At 35.1% G+C, this 25,891-nt stretch overlaps 1 protein-coding gene across 1 annotated transcript in view; it reads right to left on the reverse strand.

Moving 5' to 3' along the window:
• The window catches only part of TTC21B (tetratricopeptide repeat domain 21B), a 40,434-nt gene continuing 14,543 nt past the window's right edge, over window positions 1-25,891 (reverse strand). Inside the window, 16 exon segments of the mRNA XM_059820539.1 lie at window positions 1-551; window positions 1,533-1,600; window positions 3,931-4,051; window positions 6,780-7,004; window positions 8,787-8,982; window positions 9,388-9,549; window positions 10,057-10,207; window positions 11,049-11,130; window positions 12,269-12,379; window positions 15,443-15,631; window positions 18,173-18,279; window positions 20,116-20,254; window positions 22,350-22,460; window positions 23,494-23,566; window positions 23,880-24,118; window positions 24,912-25,136. Of these exon segments, the coding sequence (XP_059676522.1) occupies window positions 474-551; window positions 1,533-1,600; window positions 3,931-4,051; window positions 6,780-7,004; window positions 8,787-8,982; window positions 9,388-9,549; window positions 10,057-10,207; window positions 11,049-11,130; window positions 12,269-12,379; window positions 15,443-15,631; window positions 18,173-18,279; window positions 20,116-20,254; window positions 22,350-22,460; window positions 23,494-23,566; window positions 23,880-24,118; window positions 24,912-25,136 (2,277 nt within the window). The 3' untranslated portion in view covers window positions 1-473.

A 25,891-nucleotide genomic window follows, 5' to 3' on the forward strand; every position in this document is an offset into this window, starting at 1 on the left:
CATGCTTATAGTGTATGTAAAAATAAAAAAAACCTTTAGAAATACACCTGTAGTAATAAAGATTACACTGTAATTATGAATAAATGGTTTACACAAAGTGAAATCCAGCATCTTAACAATGCGTCTTCACTAGATAGGATAGGCTGTTGTTTTGAGTACTATTTCAAATGGGTGAAACAAAATACTGAGTTACATGCTTTAAAACATTTTTACAATGCTGATTACACTTTTATGATGCTGGGTGACACTTCATACAGAACACATGCAAGCAGTATTGTCTCTGAATGTGAAGAAATAAAATTTCTTTCAGGGCTGCAGAGTTTTCTTGAAAATAATCCAGATCTCTAGTAGAATTAAGTTAATGATATTCACAATACTTTTGTGCTGATACGTTCTCCATCACTGCAGTATTCCATTCATAGTTTCCGAAGTCAGATTAAACAAGTCCATGAGCCACATGACAAAAAAAAAATTCACGTTCTTAGTGATGCACGGGCCTTGTCAAGTATTTCCTTTCTGATCTTTGGATAGTTTGGATGTGCTTCAAGGACCTGTCAGAAGACAAAACAACCCAAAAAGTTCTGTGTCTAAAAGGAAAGAATACTGTGTTTGGTTATCCCCCTCATCACCGAGCTTACACATTCTAAAACTAAAATAACAAGACTACAAGTTTGTTTCAAGAATGCATAAATATTTAACTGTGGCTAGAGACTACCACGTATGGAGGTCAAGAACAGCTTTATCAAAGACACTTTGCTTCCCTTTCACACTGCCCTGTCACCTTGGTGTGAAAGACATAAGAGTCAAGGGCTAAAGCCTCTGCGTGGCTTGAAATGCATGCATTCAGAGCAGTGACCTGTGGAGACATTTCCAAGGTTTTCAGTGTACTTTCTCTGCAATGATAAACTGCTCTTATGTTTTCACTCCCTCAGGCTCTTTCTTACTATACCCTATCCACTTCATCTTCTTGCCCTTCAATTCCCTCCTCTCCCTTATCCTTCCATTCAATTTTTCCTTTCTAGTTATCTTTATTTCCCCCCAAATGAGCAAATATAATTTCTTTCATTATTAATACTAATAATTATTAATTAATAATGTTCACTCTGCTTCTGTAATAGTAGTCCTTTCTCTTATTCTGCATCTGCTCTATTTATGTTTGGAACATACAAAGATAATACTGGAAGTTACTTTCTAACAGTGTCTTCTGATATTAACATTTGATTAAGTTCTTCAGCTATACTTCTGTATGGATTTACCAAGTTACAACCACAGGGCCAAAAGAAGGTGCTGCCACTTCAATATGCTTTCACATATGATAACCAGCCACTTTTATTTACTTGGTGGCCAGGGAGCTCAGGATAAAGCAGATTATGTAAAGGATATTTAATCTAATCAAACTTATTAAATAGGGCATCTTTCTGACATTAAGCCATATATTTTAGAAATTTAAACTCAACAAAAAAAAAAGAAGGATCATTATGTAAAAGAATGTTGCCACAGCAGACAGTATTAAGTACATATACAAATTCTACCTTATGACAAACATCAATTGCATCAACATATCTCTTCCCTTTCAGGTAATTGAAAGCCAGCTTGTAACCTGTAAGTAAAAGAGGGAAAAAAGTTGACAATTTCAGTTTCTGTATTGAATAACGAAAATAATGACATTCAAATTCATTTTGGGCACCATATGTTTCTAAAGTTAGTCTGTTTGTTTTCTAGTATTCTCTCATCTAAGCCTGTAGAGATCAAAATTTCTACTGAAAGTCACTTCAAGTAGTAAATAAGAGTCCTTTACACACTGATAGATATGTTTAAATCAAAAGACGACATTATTCTGGAGAGCACGTGTTACTACAGAGAACACATAATGGTTGTCCTCTTTCAATTACTATGGTACCCCACAGAGTTTCTCACTGTGACCTACAATACACTGTCTCTCTGTAAAGGCAATTCCATTATAACAGTACAAAAGAAGAAAAAAAAAAAATCAGGATAGCAATAACAAACCAGGGAATTAAAACGCTATTCTGTTCCACTGTCAGCAGACCGCTGATAAAAAAAGCCACATGGAATAGCTAAGTCGCATAGCAACACGTCAGGCTGATACTTTCAACATAAAAGGTATAGCTCAAGTGTATCAGCCTGGACAGAGAACAGGACTGAGGAGTAAAGGTTATAAGCATGCAATTTCCAAAATTCGAAGTTTTAAATCTTTCATTATGAACTTATCCTCACTAGCAAATGAGTATGAGGGATCTGATGCCAGTTTATACAGTTTTACTTGCCAGATGCAGTTTGTGCTGCTTTAACCATTTTAGTTTTAATGCATGACAGTTCTCACAATGCTGTATACAAAACTAGAAAACAATGTACACATAATACCTTCAATATCATACACTCACTTTTTGTATGCAAAATTGTTCCACAGTTTAATTTCACTAAGGCATTCTCCTGTCTAGACACCAAATGATTTTGTAATTTGCTCAATTCCTACCCTCTAAAGGGTTTCAAAATAGCAAAAAAGAAGTCTTGATCTATGTTGTCTACAAACTCAAGAAATCACACCTTTTTACTATTAAAAATTCTTCTTTCTAATCTGTTTTATTTGATCCACAACTGTAATATCTTAGCCAAGACATTCATGGGTCAGTCTACAGCAACAGAACAAATAGTAAAATTACTGCATCCAAACTCATACTTAGATACCTAGAGATTTTCCCATATAACCTAAGTTAGCTTTCTATCAGTCATTTTATTTCTGTTTTGACATATGAGTCGTCCTTCTGCTTTGACCCTCCTAATTTTTTGACTCACAGTATATAAAGTAACCTCTAGTTTTGGCAATCCATCCATGCATGTGAATTTTTGTATCTTTAACTGTGTTATAAAAGCAGGAGCTAAACCACAAAACATTTAGTTCCATTAATAAAACACTACTTTAATCTATAGATCATATTAAATAAAATCATGAACCAAACCATTGCAGCATCCAGGAGCTACAGTTAAAGAAATAAAACATATGGCAGTTCAAAAGCACAACAGTTACAATCTTGTTAAAAAACCACTGTCTTTCCAGTCGATGCCAAAGGCTATCTCACCCTAACACTAAAAAAACCCTAGGGCACAAAATAAACCCAGACCACAGATAAAAATACATACTTCTTGTGGTCTTTAGAGGGGCCATAATCATAGCCCAAAACCTAGAAAAGAATTTGTGTAAACCACCAGCCTTGGGACCTAGAGACAGACTCTAGTTGTTGAGTAAGAAAAGGTATTTTATTCTATGTATTGGTTTCATAAAGGGTTTCCTAAATTAAAATAGTCTAAAAAAATGTGACAGTTCAGTGTAGAATTCAATTAACCATCCAAATTAGAACTTCAGTATTATCCCAAAGTTTTCAGTTAATCGTTTTTTAAACCAGATATATTTAAAGACATTTAAGTAATTTATTTTTTAAATCCTTATATATAAAACCTCATCCATATAAATAGATTATTTGTCTGATTATCAAAATGAAATAATTAAATCAATGATCTGCCACCATCAGATATATATTGGGTATTAGAAAAGGTTCTGTGCTATAGACAGTACATACTGCATTACTATTAATACATTACTAAAAGATTAATACTGTACTTACAGAGAAAGTTGTTCACAAAGAGCAAACTAAAACTGTTTCAGACCAAACCTTGTACTAAAACACTAAGCAGGAAATTCTGAAGTATCATAAAGCTGCTACCTCTTGCCATGGGGGCTTTCCAAGTGACTGTTAAGTACACCTTTAAACATCTGTGATTTTTATGTGAGGAAAAGCAGTGATACTCTATCTCTGTGGAAAATTAAAAGCAGTTTTTCCAGTAAAGGGTAGCTGTTTCATTCCTACTGTTGTGCCTGAAATCATACATATAGGTTATATATACACATGCCTATTGTTGGATTCGTTTGGTTTCCGTATTTCCAGGCCATCTCGTAATTTATTGCTGCATCTTTGTATGCTTGTTCTTTTTCCATTATGTATCCCATGTATTCGTAAGCCTTGCAGCATGACTGCAAAATACAAATATTCATTCAAAATTTTATTTAGCTAAGCTTATACAATAATACCGACAGCTTAATTGCTTAAATACTTCAAATCTGTACAACTGGAAAGCATAAGTGATACTTGTACTAACTTTGATAGTCTCGATTTAAAACTTCTGTGATACAAATCAGTTATATGGAATTCTGCACAGAGACTTCCTAAGTTACTCCGAATCAAGTACAGAGTTCATCACAGAGAACACTGCAACTATTCCTTCAACAACGTTCAGAGCCTCCAGGAACCCCGTAGATACCTCTGTCAGTTAAAAACAACCCTATGGCAGCTGCATTTCAAGTCCAGCCAGGAAGTGTTGTATCTTCCACAAGTATTGTTTGTTTCACTTTTTCTTAAAAAGGTATTTTCATAGTCTTATTTTTGGAAACTGTCTTACATTATAATTTTCCACTTAAAGCTAAAGACAGACACAAATATCCTGGAGAACACCAACCATTAAATATTTTGTTTTGTATAACTTTAAGTGGCAAGTTACAAGCATCTGAAAAACAGGTTCCAAAAACTATTAAGCACTAGATGAAAATACTAGCCTTGCTTATGTTACACATACATATAAATCAATTTAACTCCATAATAAAGCTAGTATGAAAGATACAGTAATTCATACAGAAGTCTTGTATTTAGTACATAAAGCAGGAAAACAAGCAAGACCTTAACTACCATATGGCCTTACTGTGAAAAGGTTATATTATCATGCTGCCAATAGGTCAAATACTTTCAAGAGAAAAATGAAGCTTTTATGAAAATATGCACATTTTTAAATTGGCAGAGCAAAGAAATGCTGATATATAAATTACATTCCATCGTTAACTTCACTATTTCCAATTAGGCTTCCAAAATCTACCGATAAAAAGCTTTCACATCACAGCATACTGGGATAAGCAGCATGGGAATGCCTGGAAGATGAGGATAAAAATATACTCCCCCTCTTGTTTCTGATAAACAAAAGAGAAAGTTCAAAAATCAAGAAGACTAATCATTAAGAAACCCCAATTTCATAGAAACATTCTGCTTATGGGAATCTCACTAACCAAACCTAAGTCTTAAAATCAAAACAAACCCATATTACAAGATAGTAGGCTTTTATGAAGTTTTACTCAACATATTTACTTAAATTGTGTATATATATCCACATCATTCAATTCTGACTGCTAAAAACAATCCTAACAACTAATTCATCACAGTAATGTGTTTTCTCAATGTAATCAAGTCTTCCAAATTGGAGAATACCACACAAAATATTGTCTTGTGAATTAACAAGATATTTAAGATCTAAAATAGTCAACATCTACTTGAATAGTACAATTCCCGCTTAGCTCCCTTGCATGCAAGTTGGAGAAGAGTCAGTATCTTTCCTGTGCAGTTTTGTTAAGGAACCAGAGTTGCAGACTTCTAATTTGCCATCCTCCTTCCTATCAAGCAGAGATTGTTTATCATGGGTCTCAAACTTTATAGAAGAAAACAAATTAGTGGTAGGCTATGTTTTTAGAGCTGCTTGGGAATTTCTGGAATAAAGTGTCATTTGTGGTATATACCTGCTCAACAGACCATGTAATTCAAGATATGTCTTATTTTGGGAAGTGACTCATGTTTATCCTCCAGTGGTATGGATGTTGCAACTTCCCTTGGCCATTTGAACAAGTGTGTACCTGACCTTAAGGTAGAATTTTTCTCAACTAAATTCAAACTCCTTTTCTGTAAAAATGAAATTGAGTACATCCTATTTTAAGAGGCATCTCTGCAGAAGTACATGACACCATTATACCAAGAACTGTTGTAGCTGCCTCTTAATTATGAATAAAAAGAGTAGAAGTTCAAAAAAGTCTACCTCTCAAGGAGGTTGCAGAAATGTGACTGCATAATGAACCTTACCTTGTATACTGATGAATTCAGAAAAAGAAATATACAGCATCAGGTCCTTTTCTAAAGGAAATCTGTACACTAAAACACTATCCTGAACCTGCAGCATAGTATCTATTGAAGACTAGCGTATTGGATGTGCCTTATGTGAAGGAAAGTGAACTGTATAGATGGAAAAAATGTGATCAGCAAAAAGGGACAAAATGAAAAATAAGCACAGGAGCTAAGATCTGTGCCTGTTCCTATAGTCAACGTACAGTATTGGGCAGTTTGCCTGCTCAGAAACGCTGAGGTAAAAACATTAGAGCTTGTCCCCAACAATCTACCAGACAGTATCTTCACAGCAGAGAATTAATACTAGCATTTAAAGAAAAAAATCCTATATAGTAGCAGGCTTATGAACATAAATGTTTAAAAACATGCTTTAAGATATTAAGAAAACATCTCTTAATAAATGGAGCAAATCTCCAAAATTTATATGGCTACATCTTCATCAGGTTTGTGAGACTCAGTAAAATGCATCTCTGGCATTCCATAAACACCTTAAGCTTCTAGTGTCACCACAGCTAAAACTTGCATAAGTTATTACAGAACATGAATAAAAATGACCAAGCAGCATTCACAGGTTTGTTTACTACCTTCCAGTGTAAAGTTGATGGTTTCCTGGCTTGTTTTGGTCTCCTTCTCCTTAATAAGTGAAATACCACGCAAATGAAAAAAGAAATACATTTCGAAATCATGTTTCAGAGGAAAATGAAATATTTAGATGAATTAAAAATCAAAGGTTACTAAGGTTACTTTTAATGTGCAGTCACTTACCCTGTTATGACGAAGGCATCGTTTTAATAATTCACCCGCCATATCATATTTTGCAGATTGAATATATATATCTGCAAGCAGAAGCCAACTCTTTTCAAACTCCTCTGCGTCAATGGGATTCCAGCTCATTTTTGAAATACGTTTTAACTGATTTCTAGCTCGTGGAGTCTGTTTCAAGATCATGTAGGCTGTGGCCATTCCCAAAAGTGCTGGTATATGATCCTTCTACAGTGAAAAGCATAATGACTACTTGGCACTTTATTTGCTTTTAACATTTTTTTTAAATAAGATTTTCACCGGGTATCTGAAAACTAAACTAAAAGCTAAATCTCAGGAAATAAATATAGACTGTCCAATCTTACAAACATGTTTTCCATCTAGTGCTATAATTATTTCTGTAAGACTAATCATGATAAACACCATGTTAAATAATTAAGAGGCAGAATGAAAGTTCGGGCTCAAAACAATCTTCTTCAGGCTCGGGAAATGTTGAAAGCATCCACGGGTATTTTATCTCAACAAGAAACATTTTGATACCACTAAGATCTATCTTTTTGATACACAAATAAATACTTCATATAGAAACTGAACTCACTTGAAGTTACAAGTGGTATTTTCTACTTTTAGAAGTGCCCATCAAATGTCGATAAGAGGGACACCAATTCCTATTATTAGGTGTACAGCTCCTAAAAATGTAAGTCTAAACTGCCTGTATCCAAAAGCTACATATAACAAACAGGATTCTTAAAAGCCACAATTCTATGCAAGGGCCTCAAGCAAGCAGTAAGAAGTGCAGGAGCAAGTGTGACTTTTAAAATCCTGCCTTTATTAGCACAGGGTATAGATGAGAATGGGGCTCATACCCTGAAACTGCTTCCTAAATGCAGAGAGTATTTCTATCAGCAGCTAATTTAAAAGCTTCTTTCTTCCTTCCAGTGTTCCTAGCTCACTATTGGTATTCTGCCTCTACACCTCTTTCTACAGTTGTGGTATAAATAGGCTTGCCGTAGTGGGTTAAAAAAAAAAAGATTACCCCACCAAAAGCCACTCTTCCAGATAATGATCAGCTCATCCCCCCTCTCCCTCAATAGTCACACCTAGCATGGATCAATAACCTCTGAAGTCTGAAGAGATTAAAATTGTATATTTTATGTGACCCTGGAGAGAAGACTAAATAGACTAGAGCATTCTTCCTGCTGGAACTGCATCACCATGTGAAAACCATTCAATATTCACAGGACCTCAGATCAATTCTGAGCGGGACTGGGAAGCCAGTACTGGAGGCAGAGGGACACCTTGTTTGTCATTCTCAGAACTGCCTTAGACACAAGATAAGCATCAGTATACTTGGCTCAGCCCAGGAGCAGTGTAGGATACAGTTAATGGGTAGTAGTAAGTCAAGTATTTCTTGGCATTCTGATAGACTGAATGTGTCTACATGTGCTTAAATAAAATCTTTTGATAGGTACTGGTAACAAGAGTATCTTATTAATCCTAAAGCTAATGACTACAAGTAGCTGTAAAATAATGAAGATTTCCATCATAAGGATGAATTTTAAGCAGACAGATTATCTTGCCCTTGAATCTAAATTCTGTCAAATTGCCATAAAGTACATGAAGGCAGCTTATATTTAATTGTTCTTGCTTACAGAATGAAGGTACTGTATATGCTTATATAATCAGACACACTGCTGGCAAGACTGGGAATTAAAAAGCAAACCCAGCAACTCAAACCAAATAGCCCATTCACGTTTCAGTAACTGGCAATATTAGTATTTAGTTGAGTTATAAATTTGCAATCCAGTTGAAAACTTCTAAAAAGAAGTTATTTCAGGACAGGGTTTTTTCAATATTTCTATAAAGTATTCTTTAATAGGAAAAAAAATCCTTAGAACGAATAGCACTAACGCATGCCACTATTCCTGAACATAAACTGCAAGACTAGTTAAAAAAAAAAGTGTAGTAAGTGTGAAAGAGAAGACTGAGGAAATGAGACAGGTTACTAACCTCAGCCACTACTATTTCAGTGAAAGTGTTCAGTGCTCGTTCAACACTTAATTTTTGTTTGGTTGCCATGAGACAGTAATTTTCCATGATTCGCAGTTGAATGTGACCCTGAATGGTCTGAGGCTTGAGTTCCTTCAGAAGATTTTCTGCTGTTCTTACAGCCAACTGCACAGACTCCTGCTTCTCTGTTGAATTACTGTTATCAGAAGGAAAGTGTTTGTAAAAGCTTATTTTTTTTTAATATACACCATATTAATTATGAGTTAGTACCGATTCCATGCTAAAGACATGCCATTTTGTACAAAATGGCTCTGTTATACAGGCATTCTACATCGATTCTCTTCCGCAAAAACAGCAGTTCCAGCCTAACAAGCTTTTTAACACTGCAAGTGAACAGAATTCCAGATAAAATCTTCTATATTTTCTGCTTGAGACTGACTTATTACAGTCTAGGATGGTCTCTCACAATATAGTAAGTAGAATATTCAAAGTATTAGATGAGCTTAAAGTTCAAGCAATTTAGATTAACACACATTATTAAGGGGTGGCAGAGAAAGGGGATGACAGAAGAACCCAAGCAATATTCATTTCATTCACTTACCCTATGTCAGCATCCAGATTTTCAAAGACTTCACCACCCACAGTTTCATTATCTGGGTTCAAACAAATTTCAATCATGTTGTAGACTGCATTCTGTCCCCAGTCACTATCCTTTCGAGCTTTATTAAAATGCCGGAGTGCATCATTTGGTTCACCTGTATACCTAGACAGATAATTAAAATATTTAAAGCTGGGCAAGTAAAACTCTCTGCCCTAAATCCCACCCAAAACCCAAGAAGAAACACAAGTATTTAAAAAACGGATGACACTTTCGCACACACTGATAATGCAAGGTTTGAACAGCATACCTACTATTGCAAGGAACTTGTTTTTGCAGACTAAAAACAGTCTGATAAATTCTAAAATTCGAAAATAAGTAATACTATATTATTGAACCAGCAAGAATATCCCTTTTAACAATCAGGAAATATGAAAGATGTATGTGAGACAGATAAAGACATTTTGAAGAGGAGCTCACTTAAAGTATTTCAGAAGGGAAAAGGAGACCTTTCCTACAATCCTAGCATCATAAGTAATTAGGAAAGTAGTGCTATATATTACTTATCGCACTATATGTAGCACCTTTGAATGATAATGGATGACAAGAAAGTTAAATTAAGTATGTACTGCATAATCAAATAGACCTTATCTTAATTACAATTGTGAGTACCAAAGATAGAGTCCTTTGCAGTAGTGAAATCCTGGTTCAAGCTTTGTTCTGGAAGAATGTTTCTCAGCCATTAAAAGAAATCTTGGGACTTCTTCTAGTTTCCCAGCTCTTCTTAACAGATCAATTAATCGTGAGAGGGTTGCATAGTTATCTAAACATACAAATAATTAGGACATTGTAATTCTAGTTAATTGCTGTATGAATAGCTTAAGAAATAACAGCTTGCCTTGTTTTTTTCACATACAAAAATGATATATTGTGTAATATATAAGGCATATTACATAGTAACCACAGATACAAGAACGAAGATACCAAGTGATACTTGCAATACTTCTAAGAACACCTGTATAAAGATGATTGTACTTCACTTTCAAAAGCACTCAAACAAAAACATTTGCTGTACTGTCACGACTTCTTTCACAAAGTCCACTAGAAAGCTTTACATTCATTATAATACTATTTTAATAGATTTCATTAGCTTTCTCTCTGGTCATAATTCGCAAGTTGCTAAAAGAAACTTATTCCTGTCTGAGACAAGTTTCATTTATTGATCTTGAAATAAAATGCTAGCTTTGTGCTCATGCACTTGATATCTTAAACACAAGAGAAAGTGCTTTCCTGTCTGAGACAAGTTTCATTTATTGATCTTGAAATAAAATGCTAGCTTTGTGCTCATGCACTTGATATCTTAAACACAAGAGAAAGTGCTTTACAGTTACAAGTAAATAACACCCTATCTATATTTGGCTTGAGGTAATCAATGCACATTACATTGCAGCAAATTACTGTATCTATGAGAACTAATTTTCTCATCTTCCCCTACAATAGCTTTATGTTTTTATATACACTAATGGTCTTTGGGTTTAGTATCCATTACATTATAAATAGCACATCTCTTTTTAATCATACAAAGTATTTTTTAGATATTTATTCTTCTATCTCATTAGAACTATATATCAGAAAAATAAAAAATATCACTGCTGAATGTTCACCTGGCTTGCGTTCTAGGAGTTGCTGGAAGTGAAACACAGCTTGTTCATAATCTTGCTTCCTGAACATGAGATCTGCCATCATCTACAATATTGACCAATTTAGAGAAAACAAAACAAAATATTATAAATTGCAGTTTATAATGAACTCTATTTCTTTGAGGTGGGGAGCTGAAACAACAGCTTTAAAGTGCTGCAGGAATTGCACAAGAAGTGAAATGAGTTGGGTTTTTCATTACTCTCTGGAAAATAAACACACTCTATATACAAACACAGAAGATAATAATGAGCCTGTACCTGCTCGTATCTCTATTTTTCACTTAAGGTAGAAATTAAAAGAGAATAAAACACTTTCATGTACCTTTCAAATATGTTTGGTTTTACTTGTGTAGTTTCACTCCTAATTTTATTTCCCATAAATGCAAATTAAGCACAGAAAAACAAAGTTAGTTTAAGTAAGGGAAAAAGAAAGATGATAGCCCACTTCAGCAGTGGAAGTAAACCAAATTATTTCATTTCAGTTTCTCTCCAATGAGAGGTAGCTAATAAAGAGTAGATTTAATAACGTATATTAAGAGTGCTATTACTCCTGTCCTTGCACCATACTAGGATAAATTCCAGATGTTAGACTGCTGTGAGAAAATAAATTATTCCCATCTTAAATCATTTTGCTCCTAATGTGTTAAAGCCTAAGTTGCTCAGTCTATTGAGCTGTCTTTTAAGCCAATACGTATACAAATCCTGTACAGAGAATCTGTAGCTGTGATTAAAAATGGTTAAGTAGGAATATGATCAACTATGATTGTCAAAGGATGTAAAACCACCTTAAGTACACAGTTCTTTTCTTCTGGAAGTTATTTAAAAAAAAAAAAACATTTGGTTTGTGCTGGAAAAAGTATTTCTTCCCTGACCATTAGTCAATTGTTAATAGAACCTGCATTAAACCATGCTTTAGTCAGTCTTACAATTACGACTTTTTCCTCTACTAGTACTTTTAAAAACACATTTTTGCATTGAGATAGAACAAAGGCTATGATTGCTAGAAACTTCATATTGAATCATTATCCAGCATAAACAGAAAAACATTTTGCTGCAATGGATTTTTCACATTTTTTGAAATCAGCAGCTGTAGGCTTTCTTAAAAGTTGTCTTTTATGGATCCACCACATTGCAGACGCACAAACCTCAAAACTCTGATACAGGATTAGTATAGTAGCACATACCATCGTTGCTGCTTCATTATCTTGGTCATTTTTCAATAGTAAGGAACACTGATGTTGACAGGCATCAGTATCATCTTGTGCAAGATATAAACGTGCAAGTTCCATCATTGCCTGTAGATTAAAATATTTAACTATATGTAATTCAAAGATGAAGAAAGCTGGTTCAGTTCTATGAGTATTAATAAACCTGATATTTCAGACCCTAAGGGAAAATGTATTTCTTTTCTAAAGACAGAGCTTTCTCCGTTGTTTCCTGTGGACTCTTGGTCAAGTAATTTAATTCATTTCCATTCCCTCACCTTTAAAACAGATAAAACTTTTCCTCTTCAGAGGGATATTCTGGAAGCACATTGAAAACAGAGCTGCTCAGATAGTATTGGTCTGAAGACCATGATATTTTGGTAAGAATAATTTTCTTGGGAAAAAACATAAATGCACATAGTTTAAAATTCATTGGCAGAAGCAAATACCTCATTAACATTCACCAATTAGTTCTGGAATATAAGCAAATTCCAGCAGAAAAAGTTTTCTTATTTGCATTTCCAAACCTACCACATTAAGACTGTGTGTGGATCCATTTCTGGGAAGCAAACACAGAATAAATATTAACAAACTGAAACATACATAAGCATGCATCCTTAAGGCTGAAGCCCCATCACAGAATATTCTGAATAAAATGCCACAGAAAAGTTTATGAACACAAGAGTTATCACAGATTTAATCAAGATCCCATTGAAGCAAACAGGAGTTAAACTAATCACGAAGTAAAATTAGCAGTAGACAAACAGTAAACAATGTCACTCCTGCTTAATTTTAAATGGTGTTTTGATTTTGTTTTTAAGAAGGCGGCATTTATAATTGCGTCACAATTCTCTCTCCGGTTACTCTTGTGAAAGGCACTTCTGAATCAAAATAGTGTTTTGAACATCCTCTTCAGGATATGAAGGCTACTTGCATAATATTTAACAACAGTTTTCTTCCTACTTCCTGTTATTTACATATTCGAGCACATACTATATAATTCCAAAACAGAAAGGCAGGTGGGTAAGCATTGAAATTATGAAGATAGCACACATGTAAGAATTTTAATTATGAAAGCTTTCTTCAAGCCACTGTTCTGATGTGCATAACACACTGGAAGACCAAGAAGCAGTCTGCTAGTCAAGGAACACTTCCTGCCTTGGGCAAGTCAGAGAAGAATGCCAGTTAAACTGCACTTTTGTACTAGATTTTAGTGACTGGAAGTCGTCTCTAAATTTTCAACTCCAACTCAAAAAACAATGATACTGTGAAATGATGTGCTTGATGCAGTCTGTGATCCACTTCAAGTCTGTATCTGGAAACTGCATTGCCTCTTACCCTACCTTCTTTCCCTGGCCAGATAATACCTACCAGATTTAACTATGCAAAACAAAACAACACAACACAAAACCCCTATGACATGGACTGCAATCCCTTCACATTTAGCTGAATAATTTGTTTAATGCAACATTTCAAATCTGGTTTGGGTTACTTTGGCTAGAATACAGGAGATTTTGTTCTGATGAAACAAAGGTACAGATAGCTTCAAAGGAATTTCCAATACTTCCATATATAATTTTAAGGAACGTAAACTCTGTGAAGACATCAAGAAATAGCGAGGTGTTTAAGAGCTCAAATTTATATTTTGTGATCTAAAAGAATTGAATTCCAAATGAAGTGAAGAAAACAAGTTCAAATCTACTGAAATTACAGAAATAGAGTGAGATGACTCATTTACACTAGTTGTGGGTAACCAGAAGTATTTTGCTTTCAGTACTCTAAGGAGGAAACAAGTTCTTAATCAGAAATGTGGTCTTAGATTTTCTAAGATGTCATTGTACTCCATGTTGCTAGTGAAGTAGGATGAAAGCAAAAATCTCCAGTAAGTGCATCTAACAGATATATTCAGTACAAATGTCAGTGCACAGCAAATCTTGTAACAATGGGAGTCTCTCAATAGTATGATTTTAGGCAGAATTGAAGGGAAATGTTGTGCTGGTATTTCAGTACTGATGTGAAAGAAAAAAAAAGATTGAGTATCAGATTGATACTGAATTACGGGGATGGCATACCACAAAAGCCATAGCTGTACCTGTACTAAGACAGGCAGTCTCCTCGCTCTTAATGGTAGAATGAAGATGATTTCCTTTGAAGATTTTAAGGATGTTTTTATTCCTCTCCCAATTTATTTTTCTTCTCCTTCATTATTCTTACAAGATGCCTTGAGGAAAGCCTGTCTCAAATACGCTGAAGTTGTAGCTTTAGGAAGGATTCTTGACTCTTGAAACCACAACACATGAGTTGTATTAAAAAGTATTAAAACCAGGTGATGTGCTGATAATTTCGCAGCTGGTGAGTCTGACAGCTGTGCAATAAGAAGTAGTAAAATAACAAGTCTTCACATACACCTAAATATACACCACACTTTTACTAGAAAATCATGGAAATTTGAAAAAATATGTTTATTTATAATCTAAAAAACCCATTAAAGTTGACACTTAATTTTGTTGCTCATTATAAATTTCTTAGCTTTTCATTTCTCCATCTCTTATCTCTAAAACCCAGGGCTGTGAAAGCAGAAGCAGCTCAAATTTACCAGCATTTATCAACAGGCAGACTTGTGGGAAAGAGACAGTGCAGGGAACGAGAAGCAGTGGAATAATCACTGCTCCACAACAGCAAGATTTTGTGACTAAAATCAGAATCCTAGCAAGTCCAGATAACAGTCTAAAACTGCTAGGAGAGATACAGAAGAGACAGAAATTGTCCTCTGGAATAAAGTCCTAGTAATTTTGGTCAGTTCAGACAGGAAACAATGGAGATTGTTTCAATCTTGCTTATTACCATGCCATACCTTACACATCCTCAACTGGTACATGAGGAAAGGCTCACTACATAATCTAATGGATAACTCAGAGTGCATGGAGACCGCCACTTGAATCAGGAGTTTGTGTAAGAGACAGAAATTAGCAGTACATACAACAATTTTATCATTATAAGCAATGAAGGGGAGAAAGTTCAAGGCTCTATGTATACAAGAAAGCAGAAATAATCGCCAATATACTTCTACACAGTGAATAATTGGAAAAATATATTGCTAGGTATCAAAACTGAATGGAAAAACAATGCAAAATAGTCAGAGGGAGAACTGACCTTGTTATCAGTTTCACAGTGAACAAGAGCTTCTTTGTAAAATTTAATTGCTTTTTCGTAGTTTCGCTGGGCTGTAGAATGTTTTGCAATCTCAGCACAAATTTCAGCTGCTAACTGTTTCTGTGCAGGAACTGCATCCAGCTGTTCAATTTGAGCCCGTTTAAGCACTCTGGCTTGTAATTCCCGAGCCTAGTGTGGGGAAAGGAGTGAACAGTCAAAAATTTTCAAAGGAATGAATTTTGTATTATCTATTTAAAATAATGTAATTAAATTTTTAAAAGGTTCTATAAGCACACCATGTATTTTATAGATGAAAGCCCCCAAATAATAAAGAAGCAGGTAAAAACATCTCTGCTATAAAAAACATCAATGAAAACAAGCAAAACAAAACAAATCCCCCCAGTATCTCTCCCTCCACAACCTGTCTCAAACTGCCTTGCTTCAACAAAATTCACATTAAAAACATGCTGAAAAGCAACCTAGTGTTCAACACTTTCTAGAAGATGGAATCCCAATACACTTTTTCTAAAACACTCCTCATAACAACTGCATGCCAATCTAATAATGTATAATCTACACCTTATAGAATGTAATTTTGAGATAATCATACGTACAGAATTTTGTGAAATGTAAGGAACAGGACATTAAAGCAAAAAGACAGGGAGGGATCCAGTTTACCCCTTGTGTACTTGAAGAAAAGGGTGGTATGTACACACTTATTTAATACTCCATCTAAGGAGTATTTAGGTCAAATACATTCATTTGAATAAAGATGACGCATTTTTATTGGTCTAAATCTCCCGAATATTTCTGTGCCTTGCATTATTGATAACTAACCTCTTCCCCAGTTCAAATGGTTATGTCCCAATTTATAACTACTAGCAGAGTTGTAATCACAAAAAATGCTGGTGTAGGACATAATTGAAAAAAGCCTCATTTTTAAAGAAAAAAGCAATACTTTTGCACACAAGCCCTAGAGTTCTGCTTAGAAAAATTTTATCATTATCTCCATAGGTTCCCGCTAAGAACTTCCTTAGTCTCCAAGCTACCTTCCTACACCAAAATATTCAATGGAAGTGTTACATGCCTTTTTCCTTTCTTTTTTTTTTTTCCTTAAAATTAAGCTGTTGATGAAGTGTATAAACAAGACCTCAAAAGCTAAAACCCAGAAGGTGTATGTACTTAACCCCTTTATTAGGCACAGAAAACTCGGCAAAAAAGAAAAGGCAAAAAACCTTCAAATTTTATTTTGAGGTCCCTCATGAGGAAGTGAGCAGAAGCACGGAGATAGAGCTCTCTGTTAATAGCAGGTGCCCCAAAAGAGGGCAGACAAGGAAATAGCTATGCCCAGTTCTGATTACACCTGATCAACTTTCTTTGATTTCAACTGGAATTCTAGCCAATTAACACATAAGAGTCCCTCTTTCTGCTCAAGCAGTTTTGTAACTATCTCAACATTGAAATAAAATCTCAGAAGAGCTGCTTTGCTCTTTTAGAAATTCACAAGTTGAAGAGAAGGAAGCACTTAACACTATTTTGCTTCTTCTCACCTCCCTACCATTTTGCCAAGCAGGGAAGGAGAATGAAAACACAAAGGAAAATCTGGGGGGAACTTGTAACATCACTCTGAAAATCAAGGTAAGAAACCTGTTTAAGAAGAGGCAATAACGTGACCAAGCAGTTAGTCTTGCTGAAATAATCAAAACAGGTGGTTTTGTGTAAATGAATGTGGCAGTAAAAGGAGAAGGAACAGGGAAACATTTCAAAGAGAACAAGTACAAGGAAGGACAGTTTTGAGGGCAGTAACAAAAACAACAATAAAAGAAAAAGGGAGAGAGACAAACACAAAGTTTTTGAAGTGTGATATAGTGAGAAACCTGAAAGAACTAAAGTAGTAAAGAAAAGAGTAAGAGAAGTAGACTGCTTTGGGGGAAATTTAGTAAAGGAGAATGGGGAAAAAAGTCAACTTTGAGAAAGAAAAGAGTACATTAAACGGAAAAAAGAAGTAAGGATTTAACAATGGATTAAATAGCAATATCAGTAGGATTTTTACTCTTATGTACAATTATCTTTCTAACTAATCTACATAATTTACTTTTCTTGCTGGTCAGAAGATGCTACCAAGCCTTACTGTTTCTGTAAGAACGTGGAGGTATAATGAAAGAGAATGTACTGACCCAACCTCTTGCTCAACCTTTGTGTTGAGAAATCGTCTTCTCAATGGATTAAATTATCTCTAGCTTCCAACTTCGTTCTTTCAAGCCTCAGTCTGAGTGATAACATTCAACTCCAGAATGAACAGATCTTATTACTGCATAAATAGTGGTACAACAAAATGACAGGTAGCCATTGAAAGCTATTCCAGATTGCTCTATGAGTGGTGTTCAATGCTGAGCTAAAGATAAGTAACCAAGCTGTCCCCATAGCCAATTTTGTTTTCACCTGCTCTGCTAAAACTATGCTCCACACACAAATGAAGGCATAGTATGAATGCAAGCTTCCAGTAAAGGCCTGCATTCTGATCTAAAATTCAGATAACACTGCTCACAAAAAACTCAGGCTTTCTAACCACTTTACATTTCACACCAGTCACTCGTGCTTTATCACTACCATGTATGCGTTTTCCTTACTCACAAAAATACTATGGTTAAAATCTGGGATAAAAGTGAGACCAGGGATAAAAGCAAGTACATTGCAAGCTGTCATAAGGTTTTTTGTTTCCCCCTTTACCTGTTGTAATGAAACAACAGCTTCATCAATCTTCTCCATTTTGCTGTAAATTTTTGCCAGAAGCACCTGGTAACGTCCATCTTCCATCAGAGAAGACAATTCATTAACTATAATAATTACATTAAACAAACATGATGAAAAGTTCACAGCCCAATCATATATTTATAATTGTGATTTGACTCGGTGTGTTGTTAGTGGGCAGAATAAACATTACGATCTACAGAGTGAGATTTAAGGCCAAAGACACTGAAAGATGCAAAATGAATAAAACAATTTGACTGTCTAGTCTATTTGCATTCTCAGAAATATGAGACTAAAAGCTTTTGATTTAAGTGGACAGGAAATAAAGCCACTCCTGACATTTCTTGTCTAAATCCTCCTCAAAGTCAATGAAAAGTGTCCAAACTGATTCAATGAGTGTTACTGTACACCCAAAAAGCAGAAGATTCTTTGATGAAATTTCTAGTCAGACCTCAGACTACCTTTCTTCTGCTAGAGTCTGGAACAGACATGAATACAAACAGTTATTTTAACTAAATATGTCAGTATCTACTCAAAAAGCAGCAAGCTACTTTTGTATAACAGTTAAAATATATATGCATAAAATAATATTTGAAGAATACAAGTTCTCCCTGGCTTGTATTAATTTTAATCTATTGAAAAAGTGCTATCTTGAGCACAGTTCCACATTAAAACATAAAAGCCACCAAAATCGATGTTTTATGTTTATTAAAATTAAAAAAATAACAGTAAGTATATTGAGCTATACTCTATTAGAAAATTGTCTTCAAAGTGCTGTAATTGTGACATGCTCTTCTAAATCAGAGATTAGGCCATGTAGCCAACCATGTAAGATCATTCCCACCAGTACATTTCCTGCATTTCATTTTTGTTTCACAAGCGAAGGATATTTTAGCATTTCTAAAAAAAGATATTAAACTGTTCAATAATTTTCCCAATCAGCCAATGAGATACACTTTTTCTTCATGTAGAGAATCCGTGTATATCAAAGACATATAAAAAAAAAGATATTGGCTTATGTACTTTTTGCTTCATTGTAAGACGGACAAGAAGATTTTAAAGTACATGGGGCAAACTGTATTTACTGCTAATTTATCTTTCCACAGTAGAAGATCTTGTCTTGCTCATGAGTATTAAATTAGCCAGATCCTCAATGGCTTAACTAAGACAGGAATATAATGTCAAATCAGACATTTTTTTCAGTAAGAAGTAAACAAGAGAGAAAACCAACACTCCCCTGCACAGTGTGAAAGACCAGTAAAATAGTGACGTAAGAAAAACTTACAAAAGGGACTAGTAATAAGACTTGATAATACTAATTGCTTCTGTATTCAGATAGCCACAAAAGTTAACAAATATAATTAAAACACTACAAAAAGATTTCTTTAATTAAGGGTATAGCTCAAAAGCTCCTACTAAACACCTTGAAACTTCTTAATTGCCTTTTAACAAAAACAAGGAAAACAATCCAAAAGTTTTAGCATTGTAAGTGCATATTCCTAACATGTAAAGGAGGGTCCTAAGAGACACCTTCAACCAGTTCATTCTCTTGGCTCTGAAGGATACTGGGTAACATTTACCACCTAAACAACCATTCCCTAACAGCAGGAGTGACTCATCTATACTTGATCAATTCAGAATCGGAACATTTGTTAGCACAGAAGAGAAAGAATCTTGCACGTGTGGAGCTCTGCTATTGTATTTACTGACTTCACCTATCACAGATGTTCCAAGTTTAAAAGTCTTGGCAAAAGCACCTTTAAATATAAGTGAAATTTATTTTAGAGTTCATTTCTAACTTATCCTTACTAGTTTTCTGTGTTTTACGTTTATATGGAGCTTGTTTATTCCTTAGAATCACACAAAAACCACAAACAACAGTAGAAATTGTATGTTTTGCTGTAAATTAATAACATTCCTACCAGGCTCATGATCTAAAGCTTTCTGAAGTACTTTTTCTGCCTTTTCATACTGCTTCAGTTTCATTAAAAGCTCAGCCAAATCATAGCAAAGGAAATTCTGTTGACCGCTTCTCAATGCAGCCTCATAGTAACTGATTGCCTAAAAGGAAGAAACAAAAAACTGAGTATTATTTAAAAGACAAATCTTAAAAGACAACAGCCTTGCTACTTAACTATTTAATGACATGCTACTTGGAGTTTTCTCTACTTTCTTCACTTGTCTTGTAACCAAGTAATTTCTAATAAATACTGTAGTAAAAAGTTGTTATTTAGTTGCAAGTTGAGGCTTCCAAAAACTAATGCCCAATTAAAGATAAATAGAATCACTAGAGCCCACATTTTGATAAACATGCATTTAAATAGCCTAACCACGTTATGACATTCTAACTTTGACAGGATCACTGCCAATTAAGCTACGTTTTCGTTAGCTGCTGAAGTTGTATAATTCCAGTCAGACTGGAGTTATAAAGTTCTGTTTTACTGTATACAAACGACAAATATTTTCTCAAAGTCTAGCTGCAAAACAAGAAGATAAAAGAAGTAATGAGAAGTTTAAAAATACCATCTAAGCATAATCTAATAGAAAGGAGTCTTCTCTCTTTGCATTTTTAAACATAAAAACTGACAATCATATCAATAAAAAAATTTCAAATATTTACTCAAGAAAAAAACCAATGTTCCGGATCAATAAACTATTATTCCATAAGTTTAAAAAAAAAAACACTTTCTCCTTAGGCAACCTCCTGGCACAATGGTAATAAACATGCAACTTTAAACAGGTAGGATGTTGGCATATTAGTACATTTCTTGAATGAGGTTGTGCAGTATCACTTATCTAAGCTGGTAATAACACAAACTCAGACTGGAACCTTCAATCAGTATTAAGCCTGACAAGAAGTGATGATGGGAGTTAATAGTCCTGTCCTGAATCCAAGGCAGAAAACAGATTTCACAGAATCATAGAATGGTTTGGGTTGGAAGGGACCTTTAAAGATCATTGAGTTGCAACCCCTCTGCCATGGGCAGGGGTCACCTTCCACTAGACCAGATTGCTCAAAGCCCCATCCAACCTGGCCTTGAACACTTCCAGGGAGGAGGCATCCACAACTTCTCTGGGCAACCTGCTCCAGTATCCCACCACCTGCACAGTAAAGAATTTCTTCCTAATATCTAACCTAAATCTACCACCTTTCAGTTTAAAACCATTACCCCTCATCTTATCACTACACTCCCTAATAAAGAGTCCCTCGTCATCTTTCCTGTAGGCCCCCTTCAGGTACTGGAAGGCCCCTATAAGGTCTCCCTGGAGCCTTCTCTTCTCCAGGCTAACACAACCCCAACTCTCTCAGCCCTTCCTCATAAGGGAGGTGCTCCAGCCTCCGATCATCTTCGTGGCCCTCCTCCTAACTTCTTCCAGGTCCAAGACAGATAGAGAGACCGGTATTTGAAATAACTTCCATAAGTACAGAGGAAGATCGTGCTAAGCATTTATGGAAGAGGTGCTGCTAAAACAAAGCACAGAGCCACTTCGTTTACTTGGTCTCCCAGGCACTTTCTGTACCCATTTACTATTTGTTATTTCAATATAAGTGACTAGAGAAAAGAGCAGATACTGAAAGTTAGGAAGTTGGCACTGGTTCCTCTGCAATTTAAAGTCGTCTATCAATCCCTGTCAAAGCCACTTGTACAGAATGTACATGCCAACTTGGGAAGATGTTGGCTTCCTCCAAAAAACAAAAAGAGAAACTCTCAGCTTATTTCGCAGCACATATGCAGAAGAATACTGGAAGCACAAAACAGTTAACTCTTTTTGGCAACATGGAGACTATTTAAGAACACTGTATTAAAAGGCTCAGTGAGATGTAAACATAAAAGACCCAAGTTCAAGATTCCTGTATGTAAGCACTAAGGGTACAAATACACCATTTCCCCAGCATTACAGCCCTGCTTGCTTCCTTCTCAGGCTGTCCCAAAATACTTTCTTCTCTTCCCTGTCATGTACAAGGGCCACAGAGCTGACTAACCAGACATTTTGAAGGGAATCAACAAACTTACTTTCAGGATAAAAGGTCTGTTTAGCGCTTTAAAGTGAAACACTTCTGCCACCCAGCCTGAAAACAATATCAGGCAGAGCCCACATGTTGACAATAATAGACACAATACTCAATTAGCCTACTACAGTATTTATAGAATACCTTTGAATAGTTATGCGTTTTGATTAGGGCTTTTCCAATTTTACTTGCCAAAGCTGGATCTTTTGGATTTTTCTTCAAGGCCTGCTCGTAGACTTCTATGGCTTCATCAGGCTTCAACAGTAAGAGATAAACACAGAAGTCCAGGATTAAGATAAAAAGCGTGTGAAGAAAACAAAATCTGGTAACACCTCCAGGAATGACTGCCAATACTACTGGTTCATAAGCTACAGTATTTCCGAGAGTATGGTCACTATGAAATTGCAGGAAGTGTAAAGCCCATGTAAATTTACATTTCCATGCTGAAACAGAATGTGGAGAGAACTTGGCAAACAAGTGAGTTTGAATTAACCTGATTCTTTTTCCACTGAAATTTCTCTACTACTATTTTCACTAGTTAACAAACTTACGCAAACTTATTACTGTGTTGATGATCATCCATTTCTCTCCTCTAGCCATGTTATAGCAGTTCTAAACAAATTCACTTTTGCTTTACAATTCTTCATTAAGGAGAAAACTACACACAAATATTAATAAGTAAACAATCATTAATCACCCACAGATCCTCAAACTAGTAATCTAAACTATTAGTTGCATGTCCTAACCCGAACTATTCTTTCAAAATATTAATTTAAATGTGTATCCTTCAAATTCTTATGTCCATTTGACTACATTGTCTTCTACAAATACTGAATAACATTTCCAGTTCATCAAGAAAGCAAAGGATGTAAGATACATATAGGAATTCAATAATTAAAAGCTTTTATTTAAAACTTTTGATATGGGAACTAAGTTAACTAGAATTATTCTAAGCTTCAGAACTCTTCTAAACATCTCCAACTTACTTCTGAATTTCATTTAGCTCTCACTTTAGGTTTTTGTTAGTCTTAGGGGTCAGTGTTCTCCTAGATAAAATTCTCTCCTTGACTTTCACCCGGTCAGTTATTAGCAGAAATGCATTTTCAACAGCTTTTTCTTTGAACTTAGAACAGTTATATTCATAGCCAGAAATCATGGTTTTTTTACATCCTAAAGCAGTTTCTGTTTGCCACCTAGCAATCAATACGAGTCAGCATGCTACATTGTCTCAACTTGCCAAACTCAACAAATGACTCAATCATTCTTTTCATCTCTAGCAAGCACCTACCTCTTGAATATTCATGTATGCATCACCAAGAAGAACAAAAGTATGAGCACTTGGCAGTTTTTCTACTAGGTCTCTGGAAACAAAAGACAGAACCTTGCTCAATATTTAACGTGTCAATACTGGTATCTGAACAACAATGAATAGGGCACAATTTTATCCTCTGCAGATTTTAGTTTTATTTTTGAAAATAAAACAAAAAATATGAGATATCTTTCCAAAATAGGACTTCTAATTGCTGTTTTAAATGTTACAACACTTACTCAAACGAATTCATTATGTCACTAAATATTTTTAGAATTACTGTAGTAGAAAGGGAAAAAAATGAGCTCACCATGTTACCATTAAACATCTAGGAAAATATACACACACCCTCCACAAACTTTTACCTATAGCAGCCAGCATATAACTTCTTATCTTTCCTGTACTGAAGATAAATATCTGCCATTTTTTCTTTAGCTTGTACAAAGTAAGGCTGTTCAGGTGTAATATTTCGGAGCAAAGTCAAGGCTTGTTCAACATCTCCTTGAGCAATCGCCAGATCTGCATTTGCAACCACAACTCTTAGTTCCTCAGGAGTTCCAGAAAATTCATTAATGGCGTCTTGCAGTATTATAGCAGCTTCATGCTGCAAATAATAAAACCAATAGAATTAATATTTTTGGCTGTTCAACAACTGGAAATACAAAAGACATCATAAGCAAATGAATGCCTGAGGGCATTACACAAACCAACCAAAAAACTCCAAAACCCCCCAAACCATAGTATCTATTTGTTTTGCTAAAACATTTAAAATGTTTTTTTCCTCTTGGTTTTGTAAATAAAGTTTATGTGATATGAACTACCGAAAAGTTTTAATAAAGAAAATAGTATTTGTGTTGCATATATACAAGGAGATGCTCAAAATTCAACCGGACAATGCCTTTAGCACCTTGCTCTAACAGGTCCTGCTTTGAGCAGAATGACCTCCAGAGGTCACTTCCAACTACACGATTGGACGGCTTCTCTTACGTTCCTATACATATGTAGTGTCCTACTGTTTATTAAGATACAGCCGATAGTAAGGATGCTGCTACACAAAGATAAGGAGACAATCCAAAAATATTTCTAATAGCATTCTGACAGCAAAACAGGAATCTGCATACCAGCAAATGAACATCAACAGTATCTCCTCAAAATTAAAAGGGGGTTTGGAGACTCAAAATTGAGCACCTGGCAAGGGGCTTTTTCTCTCTCTGTACAATTTAAGGTACAAGCTGTCAAGTCAGATATTAACATCTTGGAAATTTTACCAAGCAAATCCTCTTGGATAAAGAGGTGGTGGTTTTCTATTCTGAACTAACGAGGATAGACACTTCTGTTAATGGAAAGAGGAAACTGTTTTCAGGTATGTATACATCTTAACAAGTTGGCCATCTCACCGGTTCTCCATTCAAACGATGAGCTTCTACTAACTCTAGGAAGACAGACACACGATCACTTGCATCAATTTCAATTCTTTTTCCTTTAGTTTTTGAGGAAGCTGTAGGTTTTCTCATTCCAGGCAAATTCTTTGCCATCTGTAAGGTCTTAATAGCTTCTGATAATTCTCCCATCTTCTTCTGGGTTTGGGCCTTAATCAAGTGATAAACAGGATGTTCTCTCACCTAAAAAAAATATGATAAGTAAGGAGTTTCCAAATTTTACTTTATGCATAGTATTCAAACCCCATGAAAGAAGATTTTTAATTTTTGTTTTTAAATAATGACCTTAGTTCCTTCTTTCCTCCAAATATATCCAATTTCAGTAATTTCAGTAATTTACTTATGAAAATATTAGAATTTTCAAAGAGTACGCAAACTAGTAATTAAGTAAGTTTTTTAATTAAAAAGAAAAACTATTACATGAGACAAGACTTCGGGATAGAAGAACATTCATTACAGCATTATTTGAAACTAGACTGAATTTTAAGGGATTTTGAGTGTCTCCCACACTGCTGTATGCACACTTCATTAGGCTATTAATTAAAAGAAGTATACAATCATTATTTGGCACAAGTCCTGCCTGACACTTCTCCACCTTCTTAAAACATACTTCCCATGAAAAGGAAACGTTGATAAGGGAAATGTAACTCTGTACAAAGTTGCAAGCACCTCGGTGTCACCTAACTAGGTAGTTAATCTTCAGCTTTCTTGCATCACTTCGAGAAAGGAACAAAGATGGGAGCATGCTTGCAAGGAAATGGTAGTTTGTCACTTTTCAGCTAAGCTCTGTCAAGAACTTAGCACAACTCAGACCTAATGAGTGCGGTGTAGAGTGTTCCCTACTCAGTGTTAATCATACATAAGTTCCACTGATGTCAACAAATCAAAAAATCCCATACTGCAATGTATTAGCCCCAAGAAATAAAACTGGTGAGAAC

The sequence above is a fragment of the Gavia stellata genome, chromosome 8 (genome assembly GCF_030936135.1).
Source record: "Gavia stellata isolate bGavSte3 chromosome 8, bGavSte3.hap2, whole genome shotgun sequence".
NCBI lineage: Eukaryota > Metazoa > Chordata > Aves > Gaviiformes > Gaviidae > Gavia > Gavia stellata.